This window comes from Merops nubicus, unplaced genomic scaffold (assembly GCF_000691845.1).
Source record: "Merops nubicus isolate BGI_N331 unplaced genomic scaffold, ASM69184v1 scaffold8267, whole genome shotgun sequence".
Classification (NCBI taxonomy): domain Eukaryota; kingdom Metazoa; phylum Chordata; class Aves; order Coraciiformes; family Meropidae; genus Merops; species Merops nubicus.
In genome coordinates this window covers 22,482-34,204 of record NW_008622253.1, presented here as the reverse complement: position 1 = coordinate 34,204, position 11,723 = coordinate 22,482, and the positions used below count along the sequence as shown (strand labels likewise).

At 36.8% G+C, this 11,723-nt stretch overlaps 1 protein-coding gene across 1 annotated transcript in view; it reads left to right on the top strand.

The window, feature by feature from the left end:
* The first annotated feature begins 1,546 nt into the window (after window positions 1–1,546).
* The window catches only part of SLC7A6 (solute carrier family 7 (amino acid transporter light chain, y+L system), member 6), a 23,227-nt gene continuing 13,050 nt past the window's right edge, over window positions 1,547–11,723 (top strand). Inside the window, exons 1-4 of the mRNA XM_008944710.1 lie at window positions 1,547–2,113; window positions 5,340–5,465; window positions 7,358–7,502; window positions 9,955–10,078. Coding sequence (XP_008942958.1) covers window positions 1,582–2,113; window positions 5,340–5,465; window positions 7,358–7,502; window positions 9,955–10,078 — 927 coding nt within the window. The 5' untranslated portion in view covers window positions 1,547–1,581. The remainder of the gene's footprint in view (window positions 2,114–5,339; window positions 5,466–7,357; window positions 7,503–9,954; window positions 10,079–11,723) is intronic.

Genomic DNA, 11,723 nt, shown 5'->3' with positions numbered 1-11,723 from the left:
TAAATGATTTGTGCTCCATTTCAGCAGAAGTTATTTTTTCATTGATTGAAAAAAATCCTTGTCATTTTCAGGTCTTTATTCTAGTTCAGGGATGTCAAGTCAGATTTTCTGTACTGTAATACATAGGTGTTGGTTTTATAGTAAAGGAAGAGTGTGAGTATTGTTTTCCCTCCAGAAAGGTGTGTGCCTCTTAACTGCATGAGCAAAACCTCACATGTTCATATGTTACTAAATGTATAGATATATATGCAGTTCAGGTCCTTGCATGCTGACCCTTTGAAGTCACCATACATACTTGGGGGCTTTGTTCCTTTAATTGACAGGCTTATTGTTGCAATAACAAAACCTTTTGTGAAACTAATGTTACCCGCAAAGCTTTCTCTCCACTCTGCCAGATCAGCTGCTTTATTCCAGTTGAGCCAGACTCTTTAATGTTGCCATTCTACAGTAAATGGCTGAAGTACATGTTGAGGCTTTAATGAGGGGCAGGGCAAATGAATGGCAGTGCATCCTGGCAATTATGCAGGGCCTATTTATGCAGCTGATAACCTTGCAATCAAAGATATGTTGGCAATTTCAGTGGGTTTCTATACAAGACAGTTCCTTGACTAGATTATTTCTTACTTGAACTTCTATAAAATGGGCCTTATTCCGAATTACTGCTCATTATCAGTATATTCTTGTACTAATAAATGTTATTAGCAGTTACATGCTTTTGGAAGGCATGGGAGAATTTCCTGGAGACTTAAGAAGGTTGCTTTTTTCCAAATGGTCAGTTCTGAAGCAGAGGAAAAAGTTAATTTCATGTCTGCATTCTTAGCCATTGTTAAATACAGTTGCTAATAAGAATTTTGATTGAAACTACTGTGGGTTTTTTCACGTACAGCCTGCACTCTTAGGTGACTCCAAGAAATGAGGCAGTGGGGAACTGGGAACAGTTTTGGGTAGGGAATGAACTGTAGTACCAGTTAAAAGTCTAGAGTTGGATGAAGGGAATTCTGCAGTGTCTGTTCATACTGCTCTTAGCAAGAGCCCACGTTATTAATGTGCAACCCTGTTACTAGATCACTCGTAACTTACATGTGTAAGTATAATAATTTGAGTGGTCTTTCTAGTACTGCAATAAATTTATGCTCATGCTTAGAACTTCCGTCTTGGTCTTGTGGATCTTATTTTCTCACCTCACTTTTTTATCACCTCACTTTGTTTCGATCTGTTCTTTATTTTCAGTGATGGAATCCCCTAAGTCTGTCCTTCCTGTGGTTTTGGTAGCTATTTTTTTTTTTTTATGAAGGTAGAAGTTCCTTTCTCAGCTTAAGTTACACTGGAATTTGTCTCTTGTTCTGTGTGTGTTGTTTTCTTCTGTTGCTCTTAGCTATGCATAAACTTACCTTTATGTATGAAACATATGAAGCAACAAAAGGGAATTTCTCAATTTACCTTGTAAATCGTAGCGTAAAAAGGTTGAAAGAAGACTTGGCAAGGAAGTCCTGGGATTAAAAAACTGATAATGATTTCAGCTGTCTGTATTTTATTTTAGATTGTGATTTGGAGTCGTGGAGAATTCAGAGTCTTTCCACAATGGGAGAAAGGACAGATTGCACAAAGTCGCATAGTTCTCTGGCTGAATACAGCCCCGTCAGTAAATCAGACAAGACAGATCCAAGTGACAGATGTCAAATGCAGGATGGAAACCAAAATACAATGCAACTGAAGAAAGAAATCTCTTTGATAAATGGGATAAGCCTTATAGTAGGCAACATGATTGGTTCAGGTATCTTTGTCTCTCCCAAAGGTGTTCTCATCTACAGCAAATCATATGGATTGTCTTTAATAATTTGGGCAATCGGAGGGATTTTTTCAGTCTTTGGAGCTCTCTGCTATGCTGAACTGGGAACCACTATTACAAAGTCTGGAGCCAGCTACGCATATATCTTGGAGTCTTTTGGGAGCTTCATTGCTTTTATTCGTTTGTGGACCTCACTCCTAATTGTTGAGCCAACTAGTCAGGCGATCATTGCCATCACCTTTGCTAACTACATAGTTCAGCCCTTCTTCCCTTCTTGTGACCCTCCGTATTTGGCTTGCCGTCTCATAGCAGCTGCTTGTGAATGTAAGTATTTCTTGAAATTTACTGTGGTGTTTTTTTTATCCAGGGTTATGTTTTATTAAAACAAATCCTGCCACATGCCAGAGTTGTTGCATACTGAATCTGCAATGGTTTGAGTTACAGTGGGAAAAAGAAAAATTTCCAGGGCCCAAATAACTCTCAGTTTTTCGGTCAGTGAATTACCATTTTCTCATTCAGAAGCAGAACAAGGTATTTAAAACTTCCAAGTTTACTTACATGGCAAAAATGGGGGAAAAAGCTTTGTTTTCCTTCAGAGGAGTATGTTAAATCAAACCTCTAGATAATCTTGGTGTGGTCAAGGAGTTATTGCAGGATGGCTCTTAATGCTATCAATCCTGGTGTAATTTATTTTACATTTATGATGTCAAAGTATTTTACCTTTATTATCTCAATGTAGACATGCTTAAGTAGTTACTCTGATGGGGTTTTAAAAGATTATTCATTCAAGATTATTCTTTATGCTTATGATTAACTGTAACATCAGTACAATAGTACCTGTTGTAAAGCTGTTTTACAGGTATATTTTGTGTTTCCAGTAAACAGTGAAAAAATTTCAGGAAGCCTGTATAGCAGCCCTTTATCCTGTACTGACTGGTGGCCATGTTCTGTGGAACCTGACATGAAGCTTTTACTGATGTGAAACTTTTATTGTAGAGCTGATACAGAACTTGCATTTTTTTACTGCCAACACTATGCTACAGGAGGGAGATGTGCTGCTCCTACTTGCTTCCTTTTTGAGGCAACAGGGAGGCTGTTGAAATAGCTCTGATATTCCTTATTACAGGTGTCTGTGCAGGACTAGAAGAGGGGAAGGACAGAGTGCAGTAGGTGTGTGAGTCAGATATTTGACCTCTATAACTAGTTGTGAACATTATAGCTTCCCCTTCCAATTATGTAAGTTAATTTGTTACTGTTGGGCAAGCATTAATGTCCTAGTCCGTGTTCAGATAGTAGGAAGTATAATGACAAACTTCTTAAAAAAAAATCTGTCAGTTCACTCAGTTCTTTTCCTTCTGTCTCCCTCCTTCCTTCCACATGTGTGTCCACGTTTTGTTGTGACAACTTCAGGAAAGAAATGAAGGACCTGTAATGTCATGTTCACATTCCTTAAACAGATATCATCCTGAGGTATCCTGGCACAGATTCAGGAGTGTGGGGAAATCTGCCCTTCCATCTGAGGCATCTCACATCTGAGGGGAGTTAGCCCTTTCAAAAAGCAGTTTATCAAAAAGCAAGAAATTAAGACAAAATTATTAATTTAAAATTGTTACATAGTAGATGTAGAAAGAAAATGTGATGTCCTGTATACTGGCTGCTTAGAGAGAGAAATTTAGCACGTTTTTCCTTCAGTGGAGACATATGACATTAAAATCACTGTCTTGTAGGTGCAAGAACTTAATTTTAACAGTCCATTTCATGGTTTAAGTGCTTGTTGTGCCCTGCTCTGGGTCTCGGTGCTGACTCTCAGCCCTCTACAGTTTCTTTAGCTCTTCCTGTTAAAGCCTACACTTCTCCCTGGCCTGGCAGGGATGATGTATGTCAAATCCTCAGCTCTGGATACTGTACTTTATAATCAAGCTGCTGAGAGTGGAAATCTGACCATTGGTTAGACACAGATTGTACATGTGAATGACTGGGTTTGCAAGTTGCTTAAACAATAAATAAATTAATGACCAAAATAAACCCTGTGACCAAATAGTCCACAGATAATGCTGATCATTACTAGTGAAGAGCAGAGCCCAGGCAGACTTGTTTTTTTCCTGAGGGCTCTTTGGGAGCTGCAGCAGTCCTAACTTTTGAAATGTGATACAACTGTTTTTTTCCTCTCCTCTTGCCAAGCTCAGTGGAATTTCGTTCAGCTATTCCATTTGGCCAGACACAGTCTATACTAGTGCTGTGCTTTTGAGATCATGACCTTTCTTTTGTTATCTTTCTAAAATTACTATTTTTCTGTTTGGTAACTGTGCTAAGTACCCTTTTATCTTAATTGGTATCACATTATTCTTGGATTATGGGAAAGGAAAAAAACTTATCACATCTCGTATTTTAATCTTGATTTGCTATTTCCTTACTCCTTAAACAGTCAAGTTTAATTTTTATGTATGTGCATATTTGAAATACATAGTACAAGAAAAATGTTTGCAGATAAGAAGCACAGTTGTGTATATAACCACTTTTTTACTAGCTAGAGAAAAAAATTATGTTTGGGGGAAGTATTTAAATTTCTCAGTTAGAATCAATAATGTAATGATAATCTGCATGAGAAAAATATGCAGAGAATTATAATTTTATTCAATAAAGAATATTGAAGGTGCTGAATCCTGTTAAATACTCAGCATTTGAGTCCAGGCAAAGGTTGTCTGGCTCTCCACCAGAGGAAAAGGTAATAAACGCAAAAGCATCCGTTGAGAGCCATGAGAACAGTGTAGCTTGAAAAGTGTTTGTTGGGAAAGTTGATCCTATGAGTACATTTAGTCAGCCACCTGTGAAATCTGAAAAGTCTAATTTCAAGTTCCCATACCATCTTGTGAAATAGATGTGATACTGACTTGAGATGGAAGGAGAAATACACTCCCAGTACTCCCGTTCTCAAAAATCTTGCCACCTGTTCTTAAAAATCCAGATTAATGTTGCATTAACTGTAAAGCAGATGTTATTTGGTCAGAACTGTTCTAATCTCACTTAGGAGTACAGCTCCTGGAAAAGAGTATTGAATTGCCTGTGACCGTATTCAGTATTGCATGCTCCATGGGTGTTGAGCTCATCCTCAATCTAACAAGGACAGATAAAATAACTTTTGAAACACTATTTTAATATAGTTGCCTAGAGGAATTTCTAGATAATCTTTCATTTATCAGAATAATATTGTTGCATTGAAATGAATTATTTGATGTAATGATTTCTTTAGCTTCAGGACAGAGGCAGCTGATGAGAGGTAATGTTTTGAAAAGGGGCATGTAATCAGAGAAGGCGAATATCTTTCCTTCTATCTTCTGAACCAGTGTGTTTAGAACATCTGTTTCCTACTGTTTTGTTTAAACCACTGTGTTTTCAGTACCAGTGTATTTTGCTTAATTTGTCCTAAGTAGTGGTGTAACAGGTAAGTGCAGATTTAGATTATAATTTAAAATATTTGGAAAAGTAATTAAACTGAATATTGCCCAAATAACATTTTCTTTTTTTTTTTTCTTTTTTTTAATCCCTCTAGGTCTTCTAACATTCATTAATTGCGCCTATGTTAAATGGGGAACACGAGTGCAGGATATATTTACTTATGCTAAAGTTATTGCTCTTATTGTCATCATTACAACTGGACTTGTTAAAATATGCCAGGGTAAGATTATAAAATTAAAGCAAAGGTTTGTATTTATCAGTTAAACTGAATAACTGACCTAGAGACTGTAAAATAACCTCAGTATGTGTTATCAGATGCATCAGTACAAGCATAATATAGCCACTTTGAAAACACCAATAATAGCCGTGTTGGGCATTATCATGACATTGTATCATGAGATGCTCTCCTATCTCAGTTGACTTTGAACTGGGTAAGAGGAGGTAACTGATTGCTCAGCAATGTTGTGCAATTTACAGCCTCCAGTGTGGAATAATCAAGGAAGTGGAAATGGCAAAATACAGAGCTAGCAAAATATGATGGGAGAGGAGACAGCTATACATTTCTATGGGGAACATGCTACTTTACAATGAGCTAACTAGATATTAGTTTTTTTCTAAAATCATAGAATCATAGGGGTTGGAAGGGACCTCGAAAGATCATCTAGTCCAACCCCCCTGCCAGAGCAGGGTCACATAGAGTACATAAAATGAGTTCTGTGTAACTTAAAGCAAAAATCTGTAAGAACATGTAAATAGATTTTTGAAACAGTGGCTCTTTTTTGTTTTTCTGAAATCCTGAGTTCTATTACAGCTGTTGAGAACTGGAAAATTACTGCGCTTTTGAATATTTTTCTTAAAATTTGTGTGTTTGGCATTGTGCATTCAAGTTAGAGAAAATCTGAACTTAGTTTTGTTCTCAGCTCTTTCTTTGGGGAGAATTTCTTGGTGTGTTAGATTAAAAAAAAACTACCCTGCTTTCAAAGCTGCCATAAAAGTCTTTCCCTGGCAACCTGGCAATTTGTGTCCTTTGCTTTAACTGTTTGTTGATGAAAGTCCATGAGCAAGGTGATTATTGTGAATGGAACAAGAACAAGCCTATGTGAGCATCATACTCTAGTGTTTGATCCGTAGCACATGAATCTATCCCTTGTTTTGTAGATACAGAGTTTATTCCCTTCTAGCTTCCTTCACAGAGTCTCCCTTCTCTGTTTCTAACTCAGCAGCTACTCTGCTAGTGTCTGTGGTAAGGGAATAGCGATGTCTGATTAGGATAAAAAGTAGGAAAGAAAAATAAGTGAAGATGTTTTAGAAGCCTCAAATATCTGCCTGGCCATGAACTGTAAATGTTTGATGAAGTGTGAACGTTTCAGGATGCATAGTACTGGGCATGTTTGGGAGGGACATGGTAACTCACCTTTCCATACTTGGTGGCTTTGTTTGTGTGTCTGTATGCGTAAAATAGACTGAACACATAAAACTGCCATTGATGAGTTTGCCTTGGCTTCCTTGAAGTCAAAACATGGCAAAGGTCTTACAAATAGTGGTGCAAAACCTCGTGTGCTTTTCTTGTAGCTTGGGAAAATTTTATCTCGAGTAACAATAATATTTTCAATAGCTAAAACTTAAACATCCATTTAGATTGGTGATTTTTTTTTTTTTGTCCTAGTTACTTAAAATCAACTGTAATCTTTGTTTTCTGCATAGACAAATGAAAATGTAAAAAGATATATAACAACAGTGAATCATTTTATAAATACATATATATTTTTATATATATATAAAATACCCTTAGCCTGAGTACTGTCATTGCCAGCTGTTTGTAGCATAGTCTGAACTTAATGTTCCTGAACTACTTGTGCTGTTGTGGACAAAGGTGTTTAATTATAGAACAGTATCATCCACAGAGCATACTTTTTAGTAGTTTAAATGCCATGCTTATTCTCATGTCTGAAGCACAGAGCAGAACTGGACAAAGGGCTTAATAAGCAGCTTTGAAGGAATTTGGGTTCCTGATTTTTTTTTATTTTGTATTTGCATGCCAAATTGAAAAAAAAAAAAAATTGCTTGCTGTATTTTATTATCCTGTACATGATTGCATCTTTTCACACACAGGACATTCATCACACTTTGAGAACTCTTTTGAGGGGTCCTCCTTTGATATCGGAGACATTTCCCTCGCTCTCTATTCTGCCTTGTTCTCTTACTCTGGCTGGGATACCCTCAATTATGTAACAGAAGAGATCAAAAACCCAGAAAGGTAAACGATTTAAACTTTCTAAAGCTGGAGAGTTCCCAAGTTGCTTTTTTTGTGACTACCTTTCACTAACGAGTTCTGTGCTTACACAGAAATGAGTAGAACTGCACTCTGTGAACAGCCACTAGCAAAGATTTACCAGTTCTAAAGTCCCTTAAAAATGAAAAAAAAAAAGTAAGAATAACTAAGTGTAGATGTAGTCAGTACTGTAGTCAGTGCTTGATGAGCTTTCAGTTGAAGATGTTGCTACTCTGTATTACAATAGGTGTTAATATTGCAGTGAAACATTTATGTAAGTGTAGTCTGTGCTGTGTTTGTGCAATAATTCTTATTTCATATTTAAGAATATCATATTTTCCATTAATTTTTACTTTAGAAGTATGACTGACTAATCTTGTTCAGTTGCAAGTCAGTAAGCAAATGCCTTTATGCTAAAAATAGAAACCCATTTGGTCGTTTTTACTTCCTATTATAAGCAACAGCTCAGATTGCTACAACTGAAAGATAAAGAATGGAAGAGATTCTCCCAGCTGATCTCGACTTTTGCAGTTTGTTCTATTACCCCTTGAATTCTATGCTTTGAGTTTATTTAGACAGGAAAGTTATCTATTAAAGTCATAAAAAAGCAGATAAGTGGCTTAACTGTAAATATAGCTATTTTTAGTCGGACTGAATTTCAGGTTGACAGTGTTTCCTTAATTTGTCTTGCAAAGATTTCTTACACGTATTCAGAAGAGATGCACATTTTATGTTTGCATTAGTCATTTGGTCCTTCAAATTTATTTTTTTTTCTGCTGAAAGAGCTCCCTTCTCGAGTGCTGTTGCAATACCTTTTCACTTTTTAAAGGGAGTATACTGGTCTGTGTTATCGGTTGGATAACTCTTGTATTAGATGCACGGTTTTGAAAAATAATTTTTCTCACAGGATATTTAGGTGATGGAAATGTCTTCAGATTCATTTGCTGTTGATAGGCATCAGTGCCTGATACAAGCTTCATTCTTGAGTGAACTTCAGATTTCAGCTTTCTACATTTGATGAGTCTTGGGAATAATGAGATGTTCCAGACTTCTATAAAATTACTCCATGAGTTACATTTTTTTCATATTCACCTGATTGATAGTGCTCTCATGCTTGTCTAGTCAAAAGCTGCAATCCACAAATTAAATTTGAAATAGCACCTTGGCTTTAATCTTGGATGATGCAAAGTCCTGAAAATGCCATTTCAGGTTTTTGTTGCATTACCTTACATTTCTGAATTAATTTCTAAGTGGTTTTCTAATGCTATTTCTTCTCTGCATTGGGGTTCACAGGTCTCTTACTGAGGTTGTGGAACCTGGAAGCAGAGTCAGAACTCCCCAGTTACTATTTTACTGATTTTTATGGAGTGTTGTGCCAAGTATTTGTTTTCCTGCTTCCACAGCATCAGACAGATCCAGGTGGAGTTCTGGGCCTCAGAAAATTTTTGAGGAAACTTCCAAAGGGCATTTAATTTTTCTGCTTTTTTGGGTTTTTGTTGTTACTGAAAACCATATTCATGGCACATGCTCAGCCATGTCACCATGCTGCGTATGACTTCAAACCGGGCAAATGCAAGAGTAACACTCTCAGTTCCGCTTCTCCTTTTTAGACATTTGAATATCCCTTCAAGCTTTGGGGAAGAATAAGGCTGAGAAAAGGCAAAGCCTAAAATTAAGTTGGCTTCAGCTCTGCAGTTTATTCTTGAAGAGCTGAAGACTCAGGGCTTTGAGTCTATCTTGCCTTTAAATTAAATCTTATCTGTTTACATCTATCAGTTTGCAGTGTTTTCATGTTACTCTAGTTTTTTATTATTACTTTCTAGACATGCGCTAGCTAGTAAGATACATGCTGAGATTCACAGCTGTGTAGCAGTTTTAGATCTGCCCTCTGCATCTCCGCCTGCTGCAGTTAGGCAGCCCGGTTAGTTTGTCTGCTGCAACTATGAGTGTGAGGAGATGGGGCGTTTGGTTTGGTGGGTCTCCCCAATTCAGCTGTAGAAGAAGGTGCTAGAAGAACAGCAGCGTTCGCAGGGAGAATGGGTGCAGGGATTGGATTCACAGCTCTGCCCCTTTGGGTTCTAATTGTGGCAGTTAGGATGGCCAGTAAGAAATAACTGCAAAACATGTAAATTTGAAGACTGTTATTATGAATCTGGAAACCCTGAAGTTAGGGTGCTTGGAGAGCAGTTGCACAGAATCCCTTAATACATAATTTAAGTTTTAAGTTACTGCAAAGGACCCCAAGTTTTCCAGTATTCTGTATTAGAATTTCTAGTTTTAAAAGAAACAAAACTCCTCCAGAGATACCTGTTTAAAATCTTTATTCTGTCTTTGTACCTTTCATCTCTAAGGTAAGGGATGCAAGTAAATAAATTTATTCTGTTATTAACTTTTTTTTTTTCTGGGTTGTGGGTTTGGGGACTTTTTTGTCTCACAGGAACTTGCCACTGGCTATTGCAGTGTCTATGCCCATTGTGACCGTTATCTATATTATGACCAACATAGCTTACTATACAGTGCTGAATGTCGAAGCCATCCTTTCTAGTGATGCTGTGGCAGTGGTAAGTTGGCCATGTGGTATTTTGCTATGTTACTCACTTTTTACCTTTTAGGGATGCATTTAATTTGGAGGAACAAACCAGGAAAAATTCTTCGTTTATTATAGCACTTCAGTGAACATAGGAGAACAGAAAACTCTTCACAAATAATTTAATCTTTAATAGGCAGTTGATGAAAGTGCATATAATATCAAATTTATTAAAACAAGCACAGATACATCCTGTTAGTGTATTCTGCAGAAATGCTAATTAGACTTACACACTTTGAGCTGACTGTAAATTAGACTCATTAGTACATAATTGTCCTCTCTGTTCCCTCATGCTGCAGTATTTAGACAGCTGGAGCAGTGCACAAAAGTGTTCCACTGAGCTGCACTAACTGATGCAGTGCGTGGCTGTAAGTGGATGTGTTGCAGCTCACCTCTGACAAAGTTTAGGTTTGTGTCTACTTTTTAATGGCTTACAACACTGGCTTCCATACATTGTACTAATTCTCATTCTAACTTCTAATATTTTGATATCCATTATTTCTGTATATGGATGGAAGTTTGAATCCAATTAAAATATATAAGCTTCTTAAAGAAAAAGCTGGTTAAAACATGTTTTATACTTAAAGCTAATCATTAAACAAATATGAAGGGGTTTTCTGCCCTGTAGCTAGTGAATTAATTGGATAGTTCTGGTTACTATATCCTTTACAGTTGAGACTTGGAAAATTTAATCTTCTTTTAGGTTATTTAAATTGGAGGAAAAGAAATAGCGTTCCTCCCTTTTAGACCCAGTTGGCTTCTAAAATTTAAGTAGTTAAACAATGGACAGAGAGTTTTAAATATATCCAAGTGAAGGAAGTATTCACTCTGTTCCCACAGAGGATTACTATGACTAAAACTGACTTAGTTTACTTACCTTGTTTCAGGATCTTTAGGCAGATGGTTCCGCAAAAGCATTTACTTGGCTTTCTTTTAAGCTTGAGAAATATTTATACTTAATGTAAGCTTTTAAAATAGTTTATGGTAAATGTGGGCTATAACTTGTTATTTCAAATGTAATTACGCAGTTATTTATTTCAAAGTATATTGAAAGTAAATAAACTTTAATTCTTTGCCTCTTTTTAGCTGGAATGTGGAAATACAAAGTTGTCATAAAATACGTTGTGAAAAATTTGGTAAAACACTTCAGAATGAGACTCGACAACAAGGACAGAAAATATCTCATTTTGAATAAGCATATGCTAAGGGGTAATAAATTCTTCAGGAATATTTATTTCTGTTGTAGGCTAGAGTATCCCATATAAAGTACCTTCCAGGGACTGATAATGACATTTTTAATTCTTGCCTAGAATGAATTAATCCAGTCAAAAGGCAATACACAGTCCATTGTCTGTCCTGAGTTCTCTAAAGCAACACAATTTTTTTTTTTCCTAACAAAGGCTTGGAAAATACACTCCTTGACAGCAATGAAATTCTCCAGTGCAGCCTATCCCCTAAGAGTATTCTGTGCTTTCTTTGCTTCTCCTACCCGTTGTCAGCACAGAGGTTTATGCAGCTGTTTGGTGAATGGGATCAGGAAAACTGATCTGCCCTGGGGGTCAGGGGGAATGATTCACTGTGGGCCTGTCCCATCAGTGTTCCTGTACACAGCAAGTGGT